Raw genomic sequence first — 27,234 nt, 5'->3', positions numbered from 1 at the left:
CAAGAGCACACCTCTTTTATCACCGATAGAGGACTCTATTGCCATATTGGGATGCCATTTGGTTTGATCAATGCGGGAGCTACCTATCAAAGATTGGTAAACAAAATGTTCAAGAGGCAGATTGGAAAGACAATGGAGGTGTACGTAGATGACATGCTTGTAAAGTCTAAGAAGGCGGCAGATCACATTGCAGACTTAGCAGAGATGTTCCATATTCTGAGAAAATATAGAATGAAGTTGAACCCTCTGAAGTGTGTATTCAGTGTCGAGTCGGGAAAATTCTTGGGATTCATGGTTAACCACCGAGGAATTGAGGCCAACTCAGCAAAAATCAAGGCTCTGTTAGACATGAAGTCTACCACCAACATCAAGCAAGTGCAAAGCCTGACCAGAAGGATTTCAGCCCTAAATCGATTTGTCTCGAAGTCATCGGATAGGTGCAAAGAATTCTTCAAGGCAATCAAATGAGTGGGGAAGGATTTTGTGTGGACCCCAGATTGTGAAGAGGCTTTTCTGAAAATCAAAGAGCAGTTGGGAAATCCTCCAATGTTGGCCAAGTCGGAAGACGGAGAGACATTGATTCTTTACTTGGAAGTGTCTGAATACTCTGTCAACGCGGTGTTGGTGAAGGAGGAAGCAAGCCATCAGTGGCCCGTGTACTATGTGAGCAAAAGGTTGCTGGATGCGGAAACCAGATATACCAGCATGGAAAAACTGGTGTACACCCTTATCCTTGCGGCATGAAAGTTAAGACCGTATTTCCAGGCTCACCGAATAGAGGTCCGCACCGCTTATCCACTCCGGCATATTCTGCACAAACCTGAATCGTCGGGAAGAATATTAAAGTGGGAAATAGAGCTAGGACAATTCAATTTAGAGTATTGTCCCCGCACGACAATTAAAGGACAGGCGTTGGCTGATTTCATACTTGAGTTTGATTCTGAGGTAGACGACAAGGCCATAGTGCTAGCAGAACCTTCCTCACAAGGAGATTCTCATATTGATAAAAGGGAGGAACTCCCACACCCTTGGTGGATCTTACATGTTGATGTGGTCGTGAATAATAGTGGAGCAGGCGCCGAGATTGTTTTAGTCACCCCGAAAGGGCATCATTTGATGAGTGCCTTCCATTTCAGGTTTTATGTCACCAATAATGATGCTGAGTATGAAGCTTTGATCAATGGTCTGAAAATAGCTTTGGAAGGGGGGTGGTGAATTTAATAGCTCGGAGTAACTCTGAACTAGTTATAAATCAAGTCAGCGGAGGTTTCCAAGCCCGGGGACCCCAGACGGAGTTATATATGAGATGTGTGCAGCGTCTATTAGAGAAGTTTGGAAGTTCCGAGCTAGAGGGTGTTCCAAGGGAGGAAAATAGTAAGGAAGATGCTATGGTAAAGATGGGGTCGCAAATGGATAGCATCCAACTTGGGCAAATTCCTTTGGGAGTCCAAGAGATACGGAGCGTTCTAGATATAAAAGTGTTCCAGACACAGGAAAACCCGCGAGAGGGGTGGATGACCCCCATTCATAACTATATTCCAACGGGAGCTTTGCCAGAAGACAAACTACAGGCTCGGCACCTTCGATATCAAGCTGCGAAGTATGTTGAATACGATGGGGTGTTATACAAGAGAGGATTTAACCAACCACTATTGCGCTGCGTGGACCTGGAAGAAGGAAACTATATCCTCAGGGAAGTACATGAAGGGATATGTGGCAATCACTCGGGGGGTGGTTCATTGGCAGTAAAAGTCCTCAGACAAGGATATTACTAGCCAACTATGAAAGAAGATGCCTTCAAATCTGTTCGGGCTTGTGACCACTGCCAGTGATTTGCTAATTATTCTAATGCCCCGGCAACGTCTATCACCTCTTTGACAAGCCCTTGGCCTTTTGCCATGTGGGGGATCGATCTCATTGGAGAGTTGCCCAAGGCAAAAGGGGGTGTGAAATATGTCGTGGTGGCTGTTGATTACTTTACTAAATGGGTAGAAGCCATGCCACTGGCCACAATCACAGCAAAGAAGATAAAGGATTTTGTTTTCAACTCCATAGTCTGCAGGTTCGGTATTCCATACAAACTCATCTCGGACAATGGGAAGCAGTTCCACAGCAAAGAGCTAAGAAAGCTTTGTGAAGACTTGAACATCAAGAAAGATTTTTCCGCGGTCTACCACCTGCAAAGCAATGGTCAGACAGAAGCTGTAAACAAAATCATAAAATATACTTTGAAGGCAAGGTTGGAAGAAAAGAAAGGAGACTGGCCAGAGGAGATGCCCATGGTCCTCTGGTCTTATAACACAACTCCCAAATCAACTACGGGAGAAACCCCATTTCTACTGACTTATGGGTATGAGGTTATGGTTCCCGTGGAGGTAGGAGCCGGATCCCTCCGAATAGGCTTGTTTATTGAAGAAGATGCAAAAGTTAACCAGAGGCTCCACTTGGATTTGCTAGACGAAGCCCGAACAAACTCTCAATTAAAGCTTGTTGCATATCAATAGAGAATCGTAAGGTATTTTAATAAGAAGGTAAAATCCGTGTCGTTCAAGGTTGGGGATCTTGTGTTGCGAAAGGTTATGCCTAACACCAAAATAGCTCAGCATGGGGTAGTTGGAGCTAATTGGGAGGGACCATATAAGGTCAAAGTGATACTCTGGAAGGGAACCTATCTCCTGGAAGATCTGGATGGCAAACCTATTCCTCGAGCATGGAATGCAGAGCATTTACGGAAGTATTATCAGTAGGGTGTGGCTTTGTCCCCCTCATTTCCATGATTAATTCCTATGTAATAGACTAGTAGCAAATAAATTCCTCCTAGTCTAGGGAGGTAGTATATATGACTACGAACCTTGGAACTAGCAGAATGATAAAATTTTCAAATCATTTCCGCACAGAGCATAGTAGACATGGGACTGGTGTGATTTGTACACTAGAGCGCATTATCAATAAAAGAAAAAAGTTGCTTCAAATTTCTTTATTTGCTTGGCATGTAAAAACTTCATTTGGAAAAAATTTGAGACGCGCCCTATGATAAGGCGCGCCCAATTGAGGAATTACTAATCCATAATCAAGGTACCATGGTACGCATCCATAAAAGGACGTGCCTAAAAAATATGAAACAGCAGATTGATAACGCAGAAATAAAAGTGTACGAATGATCGAATAAATTAAGGAAAAGTCCTTCAGATCAAGGCGCGCCATTGGTCTGGTATTTAAGTAAGTTATTACAAAAGAATCATTGATAAAGAAAAGAGTACTTGGCACTTGCATGTCGAGAAGAAACAGGGTGCGCCCTGATTTTAAAATATTCCTGTAAGAAATTCCATAGAACATAGGAACCATCTTAAAAATCTTGCAGAAAAAAGACAAGTACTCACGAACATGCTAAATAATGTTCTCTAAATAATAAAGGGCGCGCCCTACAGTAAGACACGCCATACAATCTGACTTTAAAGAAGATTTATAAAAACACGATATAAGGGCATGGAAGGACGCGCCTCATGTTTTTGAACAATGGAAGTATATAATGGTTGAGAGAGAATCAGAGCAAAAAACTATAAAATTAGGGCGTGCCCTAAAAGGTTGAAGCGCCTTAACAGATTTTTACATGCATGTTGAAAGAGATAGGATTATATAAAACCATACGATATGTCATGATGCAAAAGTTAAAGAGTAGCAAAATATAAGTCATACAACCTTGCACAGCATCAAAAGAGGGTTGGATCCTCATAAGTATTTAAATCTTGAGTACGAACACAGTTTAAACATGAGAATAAATCAGGGTGCGCCCTGAGATTCATCTGTTGGGGGAATAGTCTGAAGAGGAATGTTAGGATCAGCTTCGGGCGCGTACTTAGAGATCTCCTTTGTTGGCGGCCCCTCATCATCTTCCTCTAATCCAAGCTCTATTCTCCTCGCCTTGATCTCTGCAGCATGCTCCCTCTTAAACTCCACCATCTCAGCAACAATTTATTCCCCAAATTTCTCAAAAGTGTAATTAAGGTCGTTGGCCACAACACCAATCCTATAGAAGTGAAAATTGTTGACAAATGCTTCATCAGTAATGTCCCTCTTCTCATCAGGCCACCCCATCTTCTGCTGCTCCTCAAGATACTCAATCCTCAGGTTGGCTCCTCCAAGTTCAGTGTGGAGAGAGGTAGCCTTTTTATTGGCAATCTCCAGCTGGGAAGTCAGATTAGCCACCTCATCCTTGAGGAAGGAGATTTCAGAGTCTTTGGCTTTGATATCTTTGGCATGAAGAAAATCTTTATATTTAAGGGTGTTCTTCAAGATGTTATTGTCACCCTGCAGCCTCTCAAGACGCGCCTTCTCTTCAAGTAGTTTGTCCACCACTTGGGTAGAGTGGATGAACAGTTGGCAGGATGCCTTAATGGAAGCACGGGTGGCCTCTTCCAAGTTCATGGCTTGCCACTATTCCACTTCTTCATCTGTAACATGAAGGGAACCCATGGGGCCAAGGGAATTCAAAGCAGCAGATGAGCCTGAAGGCGCGCCCTCTGTTCTGGGCCTTTTTGGCGTGCCCTGCTTCTCTGTTAGATCTATAACGGGCCTTTTCGGGACAGGAGTAGGAGTAGGGATGGATGTCGGCGCTGTAGGAACATCTCTCTTTGGCTTGGGCTTAGGTTTGTCGCCAGGGCGTGTCCAAAATGACTTGGGAATCCTTGGAGAAGCCATTTCTGCATAAAACATAGAAAATATCAGTTAAACTTGACAATCAGGCGTGCCGAACAAAGCAATAAATGAAGGCAATTGGTAAAGATAGCAATGATGAAGATGTGCAACTTGCTAAGCCTTGGGTAAAAGGCACGCCCTAAGTAACAGAAAGTTTGTCAAGCAAAATTAACAGGAATTTCTATCAATAATCTAGTATGCCAATATAAAAGCTAACAGGAAGGTTTATCGGGAAATTAGGACGCACCAATTATAGAAGGTGTGCCTTTAAACTCTGAAACAATCGAACCTGAAGGGGCCTCGCCTTGAAAGGAGTTGTCTTCTGCTTCGTATTCTTCTTCTTCTTCAGCTTCTTCTTCGCTATCTAGGTCAAGGACACGAGAAACAAGAGCGCCTTTTCTAAATCTCATGAACTTACGTCTCACCCCCACCTGGTCAGAAAGGATTCCAACCCTGATAAGGTTGGTCCTGGTAACCAAAGTTTTAAAATTCCATTTCTCAGCAAATACTATGAGCAAAGCTTCAGCTCGCCTTTTGGGCTCGCCTTCGAGAGCTTTCATCACGGGTTTGTCTAAAGGGAAAAGGGGCTATAAGAATTAAGCAGAAAATGAAAATGAAAAATGAAAGAGAGGGCGCGCCCTTACATGGAAATGTGTTGAACCGAATCCTTATCCTTGGAACGTCATACAGATAGAAAAAGTTTTCTTTCCATCCCTTTTCATGACTGAGTTTCCCGGAAGAAAACCTTTTTTTGTTGTATTGAGCCATTAAGTAATAATAACCATGGTCAGATTTCCTCAGGCTAAGAAAGTGACTTACCTCGACCATTGTGGGCTGGAGAAAACCTAAATCAGTATAAAGGATGAACAGGGCGAGGACAAATTTATAGTTGTCGGGATAAAGTTGAAGCGGAGCTACAGCATAAAGCTCAATCACCTCCCTAAGAAAGGGGTGCATAGGCGCGCCCACTCCAAGTGAAACCAGTTTAGGGCTAGTCACCATTCTGGGAAACTTAAAATTATGTCCATAATTGAAAATATGGGGCCGCATCATACTTAGAGGGCGCGCCCATATACCTTCCATATCGTAATATTCCATGAGCCACCCTAACTGTTCATCTGAGCAAGCTGAGGGGAGTCCAACACAGAATAGCTTCCAGTGCTCCTTCCTAAAATGTTTTTTCACAGCTTTAGTATATGGCTCATATTCATTCCAATCGAAGTCCAACTCACTGTCAAAAACTTCCCAGTGTTTAAAAGGGATGGGAGAAGGATCAGGAGAATTAGAGAACTGGAGGGTGTCCTCATCAAAAAAGTGGCTCTCATCACGGAGAGGCGAGAGGTTTTCTTCAGACGCGCCCTCTGATTGTTGGGAAAAGGGCGCGCCCTGAGATTGATGTAGAGAAGGACTTGGAGAACAGCCCTATAAGAGACCTTAGATGGTCCAGCCCCCATATTGATACCAATTTCAACACCCCTGTATCTATCAGCATTCAAGCTCTCTAACCAGTCATCATCATCTAGTTCTGTGGTAGGTATCGGGAATCTCTCCTTTTGGATTAGCTTTTGTTTCCCATGTCTACGAGACAGAGGGACATCGTCCATGGAAGAACTGTTTGAAGAATCGGCCATTAGGGTACCTTTTTGGAATCTTGAACAAGACGCGCCACCTGATTCAAAAACTCGGGAGAATAGTGGGAGTTTGGAGGCTGAGGGTCGAAGTAGGTGCTTGGAGGCGAGTAGATTCCCAAATTGGTAAGGAAGTCCTTTAATGGGTGGAAAGGAGAGGACGCACCCTCGTTTTCCAGCTGTCAAGAAAATTAAGAAAGTTTGAAGGCGCGTCCAGTTCAGAAAGTAAGAAGAAGGAAAACTAAAGAGCAATGAGAGGCGTGCAATGAAAAGATGTCATGCCCCAATAAAAGGGATGGCCTTAAAAATTATCCTATCATAACAAAAGACGAGCCTTATCATGAGGAGGCGTGCTATAAAAATCCTAGTCTATTTAAGGGGACACGTCTCTAACTAAAATAAGGCGCGGCCTGTTAAAGGACAAGGCGCATCCAAGGGTACGTCTCTAACTAAAGCCTAGCTTCATTTGTTGAGAGAAGTCTATGAGGGCGTGCCCTAAGCTGCTGGCAGATTCTAGAAACATATATAGTTATGTGCAGATTATAAGTGATGATTTTCTAAGGCATAAAGATACTAACGATTGAAATTCTCATAAACACAAATTTGAACTTGATTACCCTATGATTTAGGATCTGAATGGGTAAATACAAATATATACACTTATATATACATAGATACATACAAGAACATGTACATTCAAGTGATAGAAGATGAACAGACTCTTAACACATTCGACACAAAATATGCAGTAAAACTCGAAAAAGAGAGGAGTTCTATGTAGCTTTTCAGTTGATGAAGAAGATTAACCAGGAGAACTGAAGAAACGATGGAGGATTGAGCCGGATTCTGAGCAAAATACCCTCTCGCCGGTGTGGTAAGTTTTTGAAGAAAAGAAAAGTTAGGGAGAAAGAGGAAAGGTAAAAAGTAGAAAGAAATGATGTGACTGGTATTTATAGTTGAAAATGACACATGTCAATCAATCACGTCGGTCACGATTCCCTAAAAATAAGGGGGGCGGTTTTTGAACCGTTTGAAATTCTCGGGCGCGCCCTCAGGAAGGCGCGCCTTATGTGGTTATCCAGGTAGCATTGAGTTTTAAAGAAAAATTGGAAGGCGCGCCCTAAAGCATTGAGGAATATGTTTATACAGATTTTGATAAAGATGAAGAAAAATTCCAATCCCATTTTCAATGGCATATGGAATTTGGGGGGTAGTTGTTATGCCCAAAAATTAGTATAAACAATATTCAGAATGAGATTCATAAAAATAGTCAAAATTGAGGAAGAAATATCTGAAATTAAGGAACAGATAGGGCTATCTTCCTGATAAAAGGAAAGTCGGTGCGCCCTGTATGCATGAAGGACGCGCCCTATATTTTGATGGCTGATGAAGGAGTTGTTGTCAATAGACACCATATATAAGGGGGGCGCCCTCAGCATAGTAGGAAGGCGCGCCCAGTTATTAAGTAAATGTGGAAGAATTCCCTGATTGAATCTCTTCCTATGGAGAGCCTTAGGGCGCACCCTGAATGAAGAGAAGACCTTTGTGAAAACTCCAACATGACTGCTTGGCTAAGTGCTTAGGAAGATTCAAGGAAGATGGAGATTATTATTACTAACCTATTTGGTGAAGGTACTCTATTGAAGAACTCCTTTTTGTAGCATATCTACAGGAAAGGTGGTGTCCGTGATCAGAGACCTCCAGGGGTATGCCTGGACGGAAGGCCTCCTCCGGTAGTCAATGAGTGTCCTCATTGGGAATGTGGGGGTAAATTTTGGTGTGTGCTTTGGGAGCTCTGTCTCTGTAGTCAACATGTGTCCTCGTTTGGAGACTTCGGAGTATCCTGCACTTTGCACCCAAAAGCTTGGGATCACTTGTCCTATAATCTGGTAGGGGCTCCTTATCGGGGGGCAAGGATGCGTCCAACATTTGGGGTGAACCACGGCTATACCTGCGTCCACGGACTAGAGAAACAGCTGGTAGCGGAGGGTTATCCTTGGCCAGGGAGATGCCTTATCCGTGAAGTTTCGAAGCCGCGGACGAGCCTTGGGCATTTGTGGTTGGGCCTCATCGGCGGACATTCCTAAAGCTAGTAGATGACGTTTTCCAGTGGGCTTCCCATTGGGCCTCGGGACAAGAAATCTAAGCCCGTTAGGTTTCTTGTTCCCCAAGAACTACGTTGGCTTGATTCCCTAAAAATAGGGATACGTAGGCAAATTGCAAGGGGTCAGAAGTGAGAGCGCAAAGGAGCCACCACTAACCCTAAGCAATCTCAGCCATCAATAACCACCACCACCTGTTCATCTTTTCCGACGAATACTGTTCATCGGATCCACCGATTACTGTTCACGTTTCCGACGAAAGACTGTCATCACAGATCTTGTTTCCGGCTACGGACCTCAGACTTTTTTGCTCCCAAATTCCTCCGTCAACAATATATACTATCTAAATGATAAACGAAATATAAAAAATTTGATTGATACAGTCCTTTTTTAATTTGCTTAAAAAATTTATAATTTAATTATCTTTTCATCCTTATTACATTTGTAGTTTACCACAGTGGACGTTAAATAACCTTACTTTATTATTTCAATTATAATTAATATTAAATTTAACTTATTTTATAATTATATTTATATCTTATAGAAGAGGAATACTTCGGTGGCCTTGAAATTATTCCCAATACGATTTAGTGATGAAAAAAATGATGGATTACCAAATGAAACAAAACACCAAGAGATAGAAGAAGATGCATTGGCTGAAAAATGTGGTTCATATTAGACAAACAAATAGCTTATAAAATACAGTTAAGCCCCTTTAAATTAATATAGTTGAGACCAAAAAAAAATATTATTTTAAAGAGTTTATTATTTTATCGTGAGTAAATATATATTGTGTTCATTATATTAGGACCGAAAAAAATATTATTTTAATAAAATTATTTATTTATTAAATTATTTCATCGAATTTCAACCGTGGGATATTAATAGCTCTTGAGTATCAATAACATTGAACAATGAGCTGCGCATGGCAATTATAGTAAGTATAATAGGATTAGGTGCTCAGAGCAAACTTCAGCAAAGTTCTTATTTCTTAAAAATAATATAAATAAATAGGATTTTAGTTGTTTAAAATATTTTAAGGTAGAACAACTTCGATAATAATTTCTATTCTAGATCTTTAATATTATTATAATAATAAATTTAAATTATATTCAATTTTTTTTAAAAAGAGAGACAAAATGATGTAAGGAAAGGAGGATGAAAAAGGAGAGAAATGAACATTTAATTAATAAAAATAAAATAAATAATGGTTATGCATTCCTTTAAGGAACTAAAAGTGAATTTTAAATTTTTAGAAAATTATTAAGGTGCCAATTTTAATTTAATTCTTAAATTCTAAGTACGAATCCATTATAAGCGATTTGAGTTGCTCTTCATTCACCAAAATCACTATATAAATATAACGTAAAACTTTAATCAATAATCCGAACTCACAAATCCGGAAAACCAACTTAAAGAGAATCTTAACCCCGAGTCATAACAACTGGGCCATATAATTTTTTACACGACACGATTTACACTAACACGAAAATTTAGTATTTGTGTTTATCATTTTAGTACATGACACAAAAATACACAAACACGAAAGTAAACGACCGAGATTTAGTGTCGTTTTTGTATTTTTCCTTCGAGTAAACGACACGACACGAAGTATACGACATAAATAAATATTATAATTAAATATTAATATTTATAATATATATGTATATTTATACTAGATATACGCATATTCATTTTTAAAATAATTACTTAATCTTATAATATGTATATAAATGTGATCTAAATTTATATTTTTAATATATTTCGCAAAAAAATTACCTAAAAATCTTATATTTTTAATTATTTATTATTTTTTTAATTAATATTAATATTCGATTTTACACGAAAAACACCACACGAAACGACACGAAACGAAAGTACACGAACACGAAAATACAAGAACCCTAAAATGTCAGTTTTGTGTTTGACTTTCAAATACACGAAACACGAAAATACACGACACGAAAGTATACGACACGAACGAATTGCCAGGTCTCACGACAACTCACATGCCTTTCTTGCTCGAATGAACCATCCCGCAATTTATCAATGATATAAATGCATTTTTATTATCAACTAAAATTTTAATATCTTTTTATTATAAAATAGTAAGTATAAACTAATATTCATAATTTAATTAAGTAAATCTAAAGAAAATTATAATCTATACACTACTAATCATGGATTTAAGCAAAATTATACTATTAATCCGACCTAAAAAAAATAAACTAAACTAAATATAATTATCAATTAGACTAGAGACGAATAATTGAAAGTTTTATTAATAATTTGGCATGATCACCGGTATTTTGTTCATAATCCGAATTTATAAATAAATCTACATAAAATACTCTCATTAATAGATTAATATTTACAATATAATTATATATATATATATAAATAGAATTAAATGTGTAATGGTCTCAGGCTAAAATAAAATAATATATACTATTTATCCGGGTTCAAAAAAATATATTATCAAACTGGTTTGAAACAAAATTTAAATCAAAAAATAATTCATTGGCAGCTATATTGGTCTTGAGATAAAATAAAAATAAAATATACTATTTATCTAGGCTTATAATCAAGCTAAAACAAAATAACGATTAAAAAAATCATACTATTAAACCAGGATAACACAAAATTAAAATTAAAACATAATTTGTTGGTGATGAGGCTAAAAATTATTGTTACTGCTAGCACTTTCCCCTTTTAAAGCTCCCACCAAACCCGAAATTTCTGAGAATATATATTATATTAATATTAATATTAACACGCTAATATCTCTCAAGCTATAACACTAATAAAAAATAACTTCAAACTCGAGTAACCTCACTTGTAATTTGATCGTTTAAATTTTAATCGTTAAATATTTTAAATCAAATTTACGAATTGATATAATTGTAATATTTATTATTTTTAATTAGTCCAAGATTTGAACTTTATCAAACCTAAATAATTCTAAATTAAAATATTTTAAATAAATATAACATATTTAATTGGGTCAGGTATATAATTTTTAGAACCTATTTATGAATTTTTTTGTTTCAAAATCTAATTATTATAAATAGGTGCTATAATATAATAAAAGATATATTCAGTTATATTTAATAAATATAATTAATAAAATATTAAAATAAAAATAATAAAATAATAATTATTTAAAACAATCATGCATGTCACGGATTTTAGGCTAGTATCATATAATTGAAAGAAAAATAAAAAAAAATATCATAAGAAAGTAAATTTAATTTATTTTAAAATATAACTTTCAGATTTAAAATTTATTAAGCAGTAGTTTTTTAAAAAAATGATCAATTTAACTCTTAAAAAATCAAAAAATATATGACCAGGAACGAGGGAGTATTAAAGAAAAATGGAGTAATACAATTGGTGAAAGGCTTGTAAGGTTAGTTTCATTACATAATCCAAGGAGAACGTGAAGACTAAACATCATCAATAGTTCCAAAAGCTGTGATTAAAGCGTCTTCCTTTGTCCCAAGTTGTACTTAAATTAATACTGATTGCCATGATGCTCATTTTGTTGCATTTAAATAACAATTAATTACCTATTCAATTTCAACATTGAAAATTAAAGCGGAGTGATATTTAATGCTTAAACACAGATGGAGGTGCTGTGATCATCATTATAAAGTGTAGAAAGGAAAACTGATTTACAAAAACAGAAAGAGGAAATGTAGAGGTCTTGTATCTAAACTCAAACAAGGTACCGTTACTTATTCATCATCTTTAAGTAACCTCAACGTTAGAACTCGAACCAGAGACCCATCCCTAGAGGATGAGCTCTATTTAACAGCATGCATGCATGCAGTATAGTGAATGCTATGCATACTCTTGATCATATTTAATTAGTGTCTATATTTGTAGTTGATACTCTTTTAGCTAATGTTAAAACTGTGTTTCATCAAGCTACTGTGCTAGGGATTATTTGAAACCCTTTTTATTTTTATTTTTGTTAAACTGTTAGTATTTGTATTTTTATTTCTGTGTATGAAAAATGGTATTGCAGATTACAGTACTAATTTGGTTTCTTCTAGAACAGAGACATGGGTGACAAAGAAACATGTGAGGAGTGCAAACTGAAGTGTTCATTTATCCATGGAGATGAAAAAGGCCCATCGCCTTCTGTGACCACTTTTCACAAATTCCTTTCCGGATATTGTGATTTCTCCAAAGATCTGGTATTTGTTCGATAGCTTGAGTGTTTATATATTCGGTTCACTTGTTAATTCCATTGTTATCCCTCTTCTCTGTTGCACATATTTGTTCTTTTCTCCTTGTTTCCTTGGATAATGAAAATGTTGAATTTAATAGAAACATTTGTCTGTTCAAAATTTAAATGCATTTTGTCATCCCATAGTTTTTGTAATTGTGTTCAGATGGTCTTAACTAGCGAATTATAAAGAAGAAAGAACAGTAATAAAATAGTGTTCACTTGTTAATACATCCAGAAGGAAAGAACAATTTGTAAGGTATAGAATGTTCACTTGATTATGCATTTACTAAAGCTATGATGCTGTGAATCTTTACTAGCTTGTAGTCCCCTTAAAATGAGAGGAGGTTTCTCTTGATTGATTTTCCGAAGGCCAGTTGTATTGTATTTTGTAGGATGAACATGGTTGTGTGCATCTTAATTAGTCACATATTTTATAGAAGGCTATGGAGTAGTACAGGGTACTCCGTCTAGTTTAGCAAGTCCAAACTATTAATCTGGGTAATTAAATATGAATTACGCAACTGCCAAAAATCTATCTTCTTGGATATCAGCCGGTCTTTCACCTTTGATGCATTTACTTAATTGGCCAGCTGAAACCTATGATCTAAGTATATCACTATGGTTTTTAGTTTATGTTTTAAATGTGTTACTAAATAATAAAACAGACGCTGTCATGGTGATATGCATATCAAAGGTCGAAGCTGTCACAATTCATCTGAAAGTACCTTGTTGTCTGATACCATCCTGCAGAATTAAGCTACTTGCTCCACTCCTTTCAAGGGTGTCTCAAGTGTGGAATTTTTTTGTAATGATGGCATTGGGCTGAAATAACTTTTAAACTTGTGTCTGGTGTAGAATTTCTTATCATCCAAATAATACTTTATAACTTTCAAATTTTTGCAGTGCCTGCCTCGGAAAGTTTCTCAAACTAATCCAGGCCTGATTGCTAGGAAAATTCAGTTTCTTGAGGACTCCGATAATCAGGTGTGGAAAGTAATATTATTCACTCTTGCATAAGTTTTATGCAGATCATGGCTTGAAAGAGGGATATACTCTTGCATTCCACTATATGGTGTCTCACTTTGTTGTTCAAATTATTGACGAAACTGGCATTCAGAAGCTCGAGTTTCCTATTGCAAATGGAAGAAGCGGAAAGAGAAGTGAATTCAATAACAACTCTAATGCAGTTGGAGAGTGCCGGAAAGTTTCTGAAACCACCACTGAAAATCAAGGTTCGGCTTCTATGTTGGTGGCTGAAGGTGCTGTTGGTTATAGGCCCAACCAGGCCCACTGAACGAAGTCCCAATAAGCGGTTAAGGTACTGGGCCGAAGGACCTCCCGGCCCGATAAATAGAGGCCCACGAAAGTCCAGGCTGAGTCCCAATACTTACAGACCGTTGGACAGAGTAAGGGACATAACGCCCCCATTTCACTCCCTCCTTAATGATTAGTAACGGCTGACACTTAAAGCAAAATCGGGTATAAAAACCCTGAGAAGAGTAAGACAAAATGGACACATTTTCTTGTAAACACTCTGCTTTTCTTTTATTATTACCCTATTCTTACAACCAGATTCTGATTCTCACACCAGAGGTGAATCGGGGATCCAAACCCTCGCATTCTCTTCACTTTCAGGCACGGCCGAAACCACCTTCAATCCAGTCGAAGTCTGTTCAAGGGACCGAAAGGATCTGGGCGTAACATTTAGCGCCGTCTGTGGGAAGTACGAGAGTTACAAGTTGAGAACGAGACTATGACAGAAACAATTCATGAACATTCACCGCCGCCTGGTTTCATCAACAAAGGACAACCGTCCACCCTAATCGACGAGAACAGGGTTATTACGCTAACCCCTGAAGAACAGGCCTTACTCCTAAAGATCCGGGCAGAAAAGGCCGCGGAGAAGGGTAAGGCCAAAGTTGATCAAGTTGACAAGGAAGCGGAAGCGCGAGCCAAGAAAAGAGAAGCTGATGCGCTCCGGTTGAAGGCCCTGCAACTGCAAAGGGAGGAAATTGAAATGCAAGAACGAACCCTGAGAGAAACGATGCGGGCCGACGAGACCGGTAGAACGAATAAAGATAGAAGGGAACGTAGGGCGTATGATGAAGAAGATGAGTCTGACTCTGATTCGCATTCCCGAAGGAAGAGGACTAAGCAACCTTACTCTTCTGATTCAGATGAGGAGCCCGATGGGTCCCGCCTCAGGCTCAATCGCTTAGAGAAGGCCCTGTTCGGTGATAGGAGGCCCGATCGAGAAACTGTTGTAACACAAGAGATTGAGTTGTACCGACCCCCTCCGGGCGAAGAGAGACAATTCCCCAAGATGAGCGAGTTCAACTCCTGATGGTTGGGATGGGCCACAATGATATCATGTTGTGCAAAATGTTCAAGACTTATCTCAAAGGGTCTGCTTCGATGTGGTACAAATCCCTGAAACCTCGGTCCATCGGGTCTTACGAGCAGTTGAAGAGGAAGTTCTTAAAGTACTACTCACTCCTATGCCGAAAGGCGAAGGATATCGAAGCCTTAGTCCACTGTCGACAAAGGGCGAATGAAGAGCTGGGAGATTATCTCGCTCGGTTCAAGGAAGAAGCGGGGATTGTCACTAACCAGGACAAAATCAAAGCAATGGGCTTCCTAACGGCGGGGCTAGACCCCTATAAAGGTAAAAAGTTACGCTCATCTCTTTATGATTTTCCCCCAAAATTCCTGAATGATATATATGTAAGAGGCGAGAATATTCGCCGAAAAATGGAAAGTATTGGGGGGTATAAAGACTCAAGAAGGGACAACCGATCAAAGCGAGCCGACAGATATAAGGGCTCAAGATCAGGATCTGGCCAGAGGGATAGCAGAAAGGAAGGAAAGAAACAGATCGTGGGGCCGAACGACGTCGAGATAGAGATTCAGCGGTGTTCACTCCCTTGAATGCGCCGATCTCCAAGATTCTCCATGAGATAAAGAGCAAGCCAGGGTTTGTTTGCCCCGCCAAGATGAAGGTCCCGAACCACAAGAAAAACCCCGATAAGTACTGCGACTATCACATGGACAAGAGGCATAACACCGATGAATGTTATCACCTCAAGAAGCTCATTGAGCGAATGATCAAAGACGGCGAGTTTAATCAGTTCGTCCGAGATCTGAGAGATAGATTGGGGCCGAAGGAGAACCAAGAGGAGGAAGTAGAGGCCGATGAGCCAGAGCGAAGGGACAGGATAAGGGGCGAAGTAAAAACTATATCTAGGGGAAGCATTCTGGATAAGGATAGCAAGACAGCAAAGAAGAAGTATGCCCGACAGGTGTACAATCTGTACCAGTTCGGACAGGCAAAGCCCCACATGCCCATGACCTTCAGCACTGAAGATTACGAGGATGTCATTCGCCCGCACGAGGACCCTCTAATCTTCAATCCCATCATTGGGCAGAACAAAATATGGAAAGTAATGGTGGATACAGGCAGCTCGGCCAATATACTGTTCCACAAAACCTACTGCAAGATGAACTTGGCAGGAGAGCAACTAGAGCCCTGTAACGAGGCTCCCCTTTACGCCATCGGAGGACATCCTATTCAATTCGAAGGAACAATTACTCTTCCAGTCCTCCTGGGCAAGTTGCCGTATACCGTCGAAAAGCTGGTGAAGTTCTATGTGGTTCGAATTGAAAGCCCGTACAATGCAATATTTGGCAGGCCCTTCTTATCAACCTTTGAAGCGGTGGAATCTATACCCCACCTCAAACTCAAGTTCCCCACTGAAAAAGGGGTAGGAGAAATGAGGGGCGATCAGAAAACCGCACGAATCATAATGCTCGAAGACCTTGAGAAGGATCAGGAATACGAAGGACCGGATGGAACCGGGAAGAGGAAGCGGGCAGAATCCGAACCCAGCGGAAGCCGGGAAATATTGAACATCGAGCTGAAAAAATTTGGGGCCGATCTCTCGAGCCCAATTGCCGAACCCGCAGCAGAGACCGAAGAAGTGGAATTGTATGTGGGCCATTCGGGAAAGATGGTCCGAATTGGAAAAAACATGGGGGCGGATCTGAAGGCAAAGGTAATAGCTGTCATCCGGCAATACCATGATGTGTTCGCCTGGGGGCCCGAAGATATGCCCGGATTGGATCCCAAGACGGTAACGCACTGCTTGAATGTGCAGCCTGAGGCCAAGCCGGTAAAGCATAAGAAGAGGATATTTGCAGTCGAACGACAGAAGGTAATAGAAGCCGAAGTGGAAAAATTGTTAGAAGCCAAATTTATCGAGGAGATCAAGTATCCTGACTGGCTAGCCAATGTGGTGGTCGTGAAGAAGTCTGGGGGCCGTCCTTGTGAAAAATTATGAAGGTAATCAACATCCCGTGTTCTACGTGTCTCATGTCCTCAAGGATGCGGAGACAAGGTACCCCAACACCGAGAAATTCGCATATGGGTTGGTTATGGCCTCCCGAAAATTGTGACATTATTCCCAAGGCCGGACGGTCCAAGTTGTCACCAGCCAGCCTCGGAAGAAGATTTTAACTAGGCCCGAAGCCTCTTGAAGAGTTGTAGCATGGTCCATCGAACTCGGGGAATTCGATCTCGAGTACGTTCCACGAACAGCAATTAAAGCCCAGGTTTTGGCCGACTTCATGGTTGAGTGCACATTCTCGGGCCCGAAGGATCTTTCACCTGATAAACAACTAATCCGGATCCCAGGAAATTGGAAGCTTTTTGTAGATGGGTCGGTAGCCGGAAAAAAGTGTGGGGCCGGCTTGATCCTCTCCAGCCCCGAAGGATTTGAGATATGCCAAGCCATAAGGTTCGACTTCCCTTTGACAAATAACGAGGCCGAATATGAGGCCCTCCTCGCAGGCATGAAACTGGCCCGAAGCCTTGAGGCGAAACACCTAAGGGACTTCAGCGACTCCATGTTGGTCGTGAAACACTTCACGGGGGAGTATGAGCAAAGGGATCCCCGAACGAAAGCCTATGCTGCCAAGATACGTGATGTTTCTTTATCATTTGAAACCTTTGAACTAAGTCAAATTGGCAGAGAGAACAATTCTGGGGCAGATGCCCTTTCCAGGCTAGCTTCGGCCGAGACACAGAACTTAACTGGTTCTATTTACCTCACCGAAGCCAAGACGCCTTCGATCGAAAAGAAAGAATGTCTAGAAATTCACCAGGGGAGCGACTGGATGACCCCCCTCAAGAACTTTTTGGAAAAAGGCATTGAACTACACTATAATCAATGGGCGGATGTATCGCCGATCAGTCAGTCAACCCCTTCTGCGCTGTTTGAACAACGAAGAACAGCAACAGGCTTTGGAGGCAGTGCACGAAGGAATTTGCGGCGAGCACCTGGCTGGTCGGTCGCTCGCCTTTAAAATTCTCCGGCAGGGATTCTTCTGGCCCACTCTGAGGGCAGACGCCATCGACTATGCAAAAGGATGTGTGCAATGCCAGATGTTCGTCACTGTCCCGAAACAGCCCCCAGAAAAATGACCTCTGTACTAAGCCCTATTCCATTCGCCGTATGGGCCGTGGATATAGTTGGCATACTGCCCACTAGCACGAAGCAAGCGAAGTACTGCATAATCGCCATCGACTACATGACAAAATGGGTCGAAGTCCGTCCTCTGTCAACCATAACCGAAGAAGCCGCTAAAAAAGTTCTTCCTGGAACAGGTCATTCTCCGGTTTGGCATTCCGAAAACCTGCATCTCAGATAATGGAACTCAGTTTGTTAGAAACAAATTCCACAAGTTTCTGCACCATTTCGAAATTGAACAGAAATTTAGCTCAGTCGCCCACCCGCTAGGAAATGGGGCAATCGAGGCGGCGAACAAAGTGATATTCCGGGGAATTAAAAAGAGGTTGGGCGAGGCAAAAGGAAGATGGGCGGAAGAACTCCCTTGGATCTTATGGGCCTACCGAACCACCCCCGGACATCAACGGGAGAAACTCCTTTTAGAATGGCCTATGACACCGAGGCCCTAGTTCCTGTTGAAGTAGGCTTGGAATCATACCGAACCGAGACCTACAATGTGGAAACTAATAGCTTCGGGTTGAAGGCGAACGTAGACTTACTGGAGGAAGAAAGAGAAGCCGCACATCAAAGGAACATGAGGTATTTACTGCAAGCGGCACAACACTATGACTCCAATATGAAGAAAAGGTCCTTCGGAGTAGAAGACCTAGTCCTAAGGGAGTTGGCCGCATCCATGCCGGCCAAACAAGGAAAGCTCCAGCCTAACTGGGAAGGGCCCTACAAGGTAATCGAAGTCGTTCGTCCTGGAACCTATAAGCTCGAAACATTGTCAGGCGAATCAATCAAAAACACTTGGCATGCCAGTCGCCTTCGAAAATTTTATCAGTAAGAAATTTCTTAAAAGTTTGTATTTGAATTATATGTGAAGAATGTAAACAATTTGACTAAATAAAGATGCATTTCCTGTCAAATTTCTTTATTTATACGTGCTGCGGCCGCCCGAGTATTATCTGAGGGCGATCCCGAAAAGATAAATCCTTCGGCCGCCGCCCTTGTCTAATTTGTTAATTGAACGACATAAGGGGCAATCACCCAAACTCGAACATCCTTCACTACACTATTGTGACAATTTGAAATTGGTAAACACGAATTAAGGGGCAATCCTGGAATAATGCCCTATCATTCGTCTTAACTTAACCGTTAGTTATTAGTAAGGCCTAAGGAACCCCTGTCCCGGGGCGATCAAAAGAAGAACATGGTCCTTCGGCCTCAATCAGGTAAAATTAAATCCAAAACCAGGTTTAGGGGCGATCCCGAAGAAGACCTCCACTTGGACGAACGAACCATGACCAACTGATCTAGGGGCAATCGCTGAAAAATCAGCACCCTTGTTCCTTCGCCTGAATTCAGTAAAAGGATTAACAGTCCGAACTCGCCTTCGACCTTTAACCCTTGGGGCCGTAGGGGGTAGTAAGGCAGCAATTCATTAAGATCGTTAAGGCGAATGAATAAGCCAAAGATATGATTCATTTTATTAAAATTATTAAAATTGTTGAGGCAGAAAGCCGAAGACACAATTCATTAAGATCTTTAAGGCGAATGAATAAGACGAAGATACGACTCATTTTATTCATATTAAAATTATTAAGGTGAAAGAAGCCAAAGATACAATTCGTTGTTAAAGATTGTTAAGGCGAACGAAGCCAAAGATACAATTCGTTTTCGTTAAGGCATCAATAACACCAAAGAGACGATTCGTTTTAATTGTTAAGGCGGATGAAGCCAAAGATACAACAATTAAATGCAGTTGGACAAGGCTGATGAAAAATAAAAGATGCATTAAAATATAAAACCTCGAAGGCTAGTTATATTACAAAAGCCTGAAGGCAAGAGTACCAATTACAAATACCAATTACAAGAGTACCGATTACAAAAAATAAAAATACAAGAAGATGAACGAAGAATGCCGCTGCAAGAGTTGGGTACGACCATGGAAACACCAACGGCAAACTTCGCAATAAGATCATCTTCCGTCATGTCAAGAACCTCAGTGCTGAAGGTTTAAGCTTGAGGGTCTTCATCCGAGAGCTATTCGTCTTCGCCGGAGGAGACAGGAGGGACTTCGACTGCTGGCCGACCGATAGGATCCTCCAGGATGTCGTCCAGCAACTGCTTATAATCCCAGTTCAGGCCATGGGCCTTCTCCAGGACATAATCAGCGCCGAACTGGAAGCAGCGCTCCTCCGTCCGGTCCAGCTGCTTCTGCTTCTTTCGAAGCTCCTTTCGGGACCTCTTCAGCTGGACGTTCCGGTGGGAGATCCTCCGGTTCGCCCTCTCCAGTTCAGTCTCCAGCCGAGATCTGTCCTCCTTCAGCGCAGCGGCTTCGACCTCGTTCTGGGATTTCACCCTTACAAGTTCCTCCTCGGCCGCCGCGACCCTCCTCTCCAACTCCTTCACCTCGGCCATCCGAGTCTCCATGTCCTTAACCTTATCCTCCACGGCTGCGGCCCAAGGAGCAGCCTGCAAAAGGACGACAAAAATATTACTAAAAGGTGCCGAAAGGAAAAAGATGGAAGAAAAATCAGAAAAGATTAAAAAACGTACCAAGGATAGGAAGGACAGAAGCTCCGTGCAGGCCTCGGTAGCAGAGGCCGAAGCAAAGGTCGGAAGATCGACCGGGAGCTGAAGGCCATGGCATAGGTCCGAAGCCACCTCATTCGTGGATTGTTGGGCTGGATACACAGTATGGTCGGACGTGAGCACGCCCCACCCCGGGAGATAAGAGCGCACAATCCCCTCCTTGCTCCGGGTCCTCTTGGAAGGGTTCCCCTCTCCTATGTACTCCAGATCGTCCCCCTCCTCAGCCTCAGAAGCCGCATGAGATTCGCGGGGCGACGGAGCTCTCTCGGTCTGAGCCCTCTCGCATGTGCCCTCGGAAGGGTCTGGAGTAACCCTCCGCTCGGAGGCCTTCTTCGCCGCCTCCTCGGTCGCCCTTTTCTCGGCCGCCCTGGCCTTTTTCCTCTCGATCAAAGCCTCCCTTGAAGACACTGAAATATGAAGGGGAAACAAGTCAGTCCAAGCATATATAATCGAATGCATAAATAGGAAAAGCAAATATACAAGTGCTGGGACAAAACTAAAGAAAAAACAAATGAAGAAGTTCTGTTACCCCCACCCCACAAGCTGAAGAGTCAATCCTTGTCCTGAAACTCTCCGGGACCCAGCTTCTTCACATTGACGTCCATCAATGCCGTGTAATTTTTCTTCTTCTCCAAGGTCAAGCTCGGCATGAGAAGCAGCACGGGATTCACATCTCGCCAAACCGACATGGCCGCCAACCTTGGACCACTCACATAACACCAATGAGTGTGAGTGGATTTATTATTCGAATTGGTCGTCGTCCAATCAGGTCGCCCTGCTCGACGGGCGATGGTGTAAAAACCAGAACTCTTCGGATTCTTCCGAAAATCATAATGGTACCAGAATAGGCGAGTGCTGGGTGTGATCCCAGCGTGAAGACACATGTTCCGAAAACAGTTAATATGGATGAACCCGTTCGGGTCCATCTGTCCGAGGGCGATGCCCATCTGGAAGAAAAGGTGCTTGATCAGCTTCAACGATGGCACCCTCAAGCCACACTTGAAGGCCGCCTCCGAAACCCCTATGGCGAAAGCCTCCGTATCCATCCGGCACCCCGGGAGTGTCGTAGATCCTTTCACCCTCCCTCGGCGCGTACAGCCAACAAAGCCCTTGAGGGACAGAGTAATCATCATACATCTGAACTACACATCATTTTGTCAGTTCGGATCTATTATTGGCTGCGGGATAGTCAGCAGCCGAACCATATAGGGCCCGTCCCGTCCGCTCGGGGCGAATGGAAGACGTTCCCACCAAGCTGTTCGACAAGGGGTCCCAAGAATCTGGGGGACGGTTTGCTCGGTCCATGTCCCTGTATCAGGAACAGAGAGACATTAGTCCATGTACTCGGATTAGCAGACATAAAAGAAAAAATAAAAATCCAAGTACACGTCCCAGCTACGAACCAGAACCCCGGAGGCGGTTTCCGAAGGCTGCTCCGGAGGCAAGCCCTCCCGAAGGATGTTCTTGCCTACAGAACCTTTCGCAAACATCTCTCCAGACCACATGTTTACGCCCTGGGTCGGCTCCCGAAAGACGTTCTAAAACCAAGAAATCCCGAAGAAAGTTCTTGGTCGGAAAACGGCTCGCATGCCATCTTTAAACCAGTGGGGCCCCCTCAAAGTGGAAAAACCCGGAGAAACTTCTATTACCTACCCAAAAACCCCAAACAAATACAATAGCACATATACAAAACCCAGAAAAACCCCATGAACCCAGAACAAAACCACAAAGTCCACATGCAAACATCCTAAAACACAGAAAAACTGGCATGCAAATTCAAAACTGGAAAACAAGAAAAGGGACTTACTTATTTGGAGATGTTCTTGGATTGAAATGGGATGATTTGGGAAGACGGAGTTGTTGTTGCCCGTGATTGGAAGATTCACCGCAATTTGTCACTGTGTATGGAGAAGCTAAAGTGATAAAAAGAAAATGAAATGCACAAATGGGCTTATATAGGCGCCTAAAATAAATTCAGAAAAGCGACGATTGGGGGTTTTTGAAATGGACGTCCCAGATCAAAACGGTTGACATTCAACGGCTGAGATTGAGTCATGGAACGATGTGCCAACAGCTGTTACATTAATGCACCGCAAGTCCCCACAAGCTTGCCACATGTACGACCGAAGATCGAGGCGGAACTGAAGCGATCGCCCTAGGGTTTCTTCGCCCCAATATGGGCCGAGACTGGTGTCCGTCGGCCGACCCGAAGGCCCAGCCGAAGGACAAGGACATGTTGGTTATAGGCCCAATCAGGCCCACTGAACGAAGGCCCAATAAGCGGTTAAGGTACTGGGCCGATGGACCTCCAGGCCCGATAAACAGAGGCCCACGAAAGTCCAGGCCGAGGCCCAATACTTACATACCGTTGGACAGAGCAAGGGACATAACACCCCCATTTCACTCCCTTCTTAATGATTAGTAACGGCTGACATTTAAAGCAGAATCGGGTATAAAAACCCTAAGAAGAGTAAGACAAAATGGACACATTCTCTCGTAAACACTCTGCTTTTCTTGTATTATTACCCTATTCTTACAATCAGATTCTGATTCTCACACCAGAGATGAATCGGGGGTCCAAATCCTCGCATTCTCTTCATTTTCAGGCACGGCCGAAGCCAACTTCAACCCAATCGAAACCTGTTCAAGGGACCGAAAGGATCTGGGCGTAACAGGTGCAATTAAGGGAGTGAATGATCATGTAAGATGTGACGAAATACACACAAAAAGTTCAAATTGCTTCGGCTTCTTCTAGCGGAGGCAGTGGACTCGCCTGGAGAGAGACTTAAATTTGAGTGCAAAAAGAACCGAAAGATCGGAAAGACCTGTTGCGTGGTTCTCAATTTTTTAACTATAGCCTACATATAGCTATATTCAAAAATATCTAGTGCTATTTTCCAGTAACGAAGAAAATCTACCGTTGGAAATTCTTAACTTATTATTTGTGTTATTTCAAATATCTTGAATTATATTATTCATTTATTTAACTAGGGAATTTTATCAGCGCGTACACTTATTATCCGTCATTTTAAAAATGTAAAAAATAAATAATCACTTTTTTAATTATATTATTGGACAATAAACAATATATAGATGCACCGTATTCTTATATAAATAAAATAAATCGTTACACCATATTCTGAAATGAGCATCCTTTTTATTATATTAACGAATAATTAAAAACCATATAGATATGTAAAGAAAAATACATAAACTATTGCTTGATAAAAAACTTGAATATAAATAAAAGGATTTTCCTCTCCAAAAAATTTTGAGCCTTAAATAAAATATGTACCAAGATTATTAATAGTTACATGTGTTCTTATGGATTATAAGAAGATAACCCACTAATAATCAAAATTAGTATAAAATGTACAATATCTCATTTATCTTACTTAATAGACATATGTAGTCTGCAAAAATGTTTCATTTGAATGAGTCATAACTACTTGATATACTCTCTTTACTATGACAGTTTTATTATGCAGAGTTTGATCGTCAATGATCATTTTGCAAAAATTTGACAATGCCTAATATGTCTAATAATACATAATAGCATGTTGATGTTCAAGTTGAGGGTAACAGAAGTTACAGAACTATCAAATTTGCAAAATGGGGCAATTTAAATAATTTATATAATTCAACTATCAATTTTTTTGTAATAAATAATATTTTATGATCATATTTTTATCAATTATAAATTTTTAAAACGGTACCATAATTTTATATATTAAAGCGTAACTATTATAATGTTTAATACTCTGTTCGTCCTAATTTATCTGTCATATTTGACTGTTGGTGGTCAAATTGACTCAACTTTGACTGTAAATTAAACATCAACCTTTCATTATTTTCAAAAACTGAAATATGCATATAAAAGTAGATTACATGTACTTTTTAATGATATAATTTTTATAATTTTTTTCGATTATATACCATACGAAATATTTGGTCCAAATTGGATCAACCTGACCATAAAAAATCAAACGGAACAGATAAATTGGGACGGAGGGAGTAAATATTAAAGTCTAATGTGATGTAAATAATTACACAGTAAATGAAATAAGATATAAAATTAATAAAAAATTTATTGTTCAAGATTGACAAGTATTTACTTTTCATCACTTAATATAATAATATAGTAAAATATTACCTACGTCACTTCACAACATTGCTAAATTTTATTATTAGAAATATTATGGATTTATTGAAAAAATAATTGAACTATTTCTCATGAATCTGACTCAATACAACTAAATAAGATAACGTTATTCAACGTCGCCTCCCCATGTTGTCTTGAATATTACATAAGATATATTATACTGTATAGTGGAGTAATGTTATGTTAATAGTGTTCGGTTAGTGAGGATTCTGATGCAAATAAACTTGAAAATTTAGCAATTGAATTAATTGTGAAAATTTGTTGATTTTTTTAATAAAATATATGATATCATAAAAATTTTATCAATTATAAATATAAAATTGTACAATAAATTTAGAAGGGTAGTCTGAAATTAAAAGAAATTAAGAGGGTTTATATTTACAGACTTATTACTAAAATTTTATATTGAAAAAGACCTAACTAACCTCACAGTAACGTTACTGAAAACAACATCAGGCCCAATTTAAAGTGAGATTAACGGTTACTGAAAAAAACCTCTGGCACACCTTAAAGTGAGATTACATTAATAAAAGAAGAAACGTCTGGTATCCAAAATTTATTTAAAATTTTATTTACCAAATAACGTGAAAAGGGATGATTTTAGCTTGTTGTTGGTGTGCTTGATAAGAGATTTTTGAATAAAAGTGTTAATGTTTTGAGAATTTTTATGGAAATTAATTGGGTGCCCAATATATGGTAAACTATAGTATCCCCTATGGAAAATGGGGGATTTGTGCACTATTATGGAGTCCATACGTTACGTTTTTTGCAAAAGGTAGCGGAAGGACAGCACTGATATATACATATATACACTTACACTTACACATACTACATCAAGGGGGGGTGCATTCTTCTTGTAGCTCAATCAAGGTACTTTTCGTTTTCACTTCATTTCTGTTACTCAACTCACATGCATGCATTTCCTAAACACACGTCTATTCTTCTTAGTTTTGATTAGATCTAGTTTTTTATGATTTTCTCATTTCATATTTTTTTATTTATTCATTCATGTGTAATGTAAAAGGGGTATTGCAAAGACAGAGGATATGGGTGATATAGAAGCTTGTGACGAGTGCAAACTCAAGTGTTCATTGATTCATGCAAACAAAACTGACCCGCTGCCTCTTGTTACTACTTTTATCAAAATCATTTTTGGACGTTACGATGTTTCAAAATATCTGGTATTGTCACTACTTGTTTTCAGTTTTTCTTCGTTGTTCTTCTTATGTCCTTGTTTTTCATGATAAATTGATAATAGTTTGTTGCAAATATAATATTTGCAGTGTTTGCCTCAAAAGATCTCCAAAGCTATTCCAGTTTTGGTTGCTGGAGAAAAATATATTCTTCAGGACACTAATGGTCAGCAGTGGGAAGTTAAATTAGGTACTAAGGATGGTCTCTTGGCTTTTAGAGAAGGATGGACTAAGTTTTATGAAGATCACGGCCTGAGAGTGGGATATGTTCTGACATTCCACTATCTTAGGAGTTCTTATTTTGTTGTTGAAATTTTTGATACCACTGGCTTTGAGAAGCTCAAGTTCCCAGTAGCAGCAATTCGGAAGAAAAGAAAGAGAAGTGAAATTGAAGGAAACTGTAACAAAGTTGGTGAGTGTCCAAATCTTTCTGATCACTCAGCTAAAAAGCAAGGTGCAGCATGCCAGCATGTTGCATCGGCTAATTTTGATACGGAGCAAATTTACATGATTAACAGAGATAATGGATGCAGCTATGAAGAAGACAGGAGTCTTTTGTTGAATCTTGCAAACTCTGAATTGAAATTTAGTGTTGATCCTAATGGAGGTAGTGATAGCAGACATCGTTCTTCTAATACCTCAGCAGAATTTGATGTTGTTGCCGGTATTTTAAACGAAAATACAGTATCTGCAAATGTAATGAGTGAACCTCCTGCAGAAGTCATTTCTTCTACATTGTCTAAGAATATCACTTCAAAAAGAGCGAACCTGGCAGAAGTTGACAATTATCATCATGGTGAACATCCATATGTCCCACCCAAAGAAAATCAGGGTCTTTTGTTGAATCTTTTGAACTCTGAATTGCAATTTAGAGTTTATCCTGATGGAGGTAGTGGTAGCAGACTTCATCCTTCTAGTACCTCAGCACAATCTGATGCAGTTGCACGTAATTTAAATGAAAAAACAGTGTCTGCAAAGGTAGTGAATGAGGAACCACCTGCAGAAGTGGCTGCTCCTACGTTGTTTAACAATATTACTTCAAAGAGAGCAAACATGGTAGAAGTTGACAGTGATCATCATGGTGACCATCCCTATATCCCAACCATAGAAAA

General features: G+C 40.4%; 3 protein-coding genes across 3 annotated transcripts; all 3 read left to right on the top strand.

The window, feature by feature from the left end:
- Positions 1-546: 546 nt before the first annotated feature.
- LOC141665174 (uncharacterized) lies at positions 547-1,215 on the top strand. The gene is made up of 2 exons (XM_074471155.1): positions 547-663; positions 766-1,215. Exons 1-2 carry the CDS (start codon positions 547-549, stop codon positions 1,213-1,215), a joined length of 567 nt encoding a protein of 188 aa, XP_074327256.1.
- An 86-nt stretch (positions 1,216-1,301) lies between these two features.
- Positions 1,302-1,775, top strand: LOC141665173 (uncharacterized). Its single transcript, XM_074471154.1, has one exon. It carries the CDS (start codon positions 1,302-1,304, stop codon positions 1,773-1,775), a length of 474 nt encoding a protein of 157 aa, XP_074327255.1.
- Positions 1,776-18,533: 16,758 nt separating this feature from the next.
- LOC141665172 (uncharacterized) lies at positions 18,534-19,016 on the top strand. Its single transcript, XM_074471152.1, has one exon. It carries the CDS (start codon positions 18,534-18,536, stop codon positions 19,014-19,016), a length of 483 nt encoding a protein of 160 aa, XP_074327253.1.
- The last annotated feature ends 8,218 nt before the right edge of the window (positions 19,017-27,234 follow it).

The sequence above is a fragment of the Apium graveolens genome, chromosome 6 (genome assembly GCF_009905375.1).
Source record: "Apium graveolens cultivar Ventura chromosome 6, ASM990537v1, whole genome shotgun sequence".
NCBI classification, from domain to species: domain Eukaryota; kingdom Viridiplantae; phylum Streptophyta; class Magnoliopsida; order Apiales; family Apiaceae; genus Apium; species Apium graveolens.
This window is presented reverse-complemented; position numbering and strand designations above follow the sequence as displayed.

What these genes read in the sequence shown, in the direction of transcription:
- LOC141665174 (XM_074471155.1), top strand. Translation starts at nt 547, where the DNA reads ATGTTGGCCAAGTCGGAAGACGGAGAGACATTGATTCTTTACTTGGAA. An exon ending in ATCAGTGGCCCGTGTACTAT is followed by an intron (nt 664 to 765) that starts GTGAGCAAAAGG and finishes CCGTATTTCCAG; the next exon opens with GCTCACCGAATAGAGGTCCG.
- LOC141665173 (XM_074471154.1), top strand. Translation starts at nt 1,302, where the DNA reads ATGAGATGTGTGCAGCGTCTATTAGAGAAGTTTGGAAGTTCCGAGCTA.
- LOC141665172 (XM_074471152.1), top strand. Translation starts at nt 18,534, where the DNA reads ATGGGCGGAAGAACTCCCTTGGATCTTATGGGCCTACCGAACCACCCC.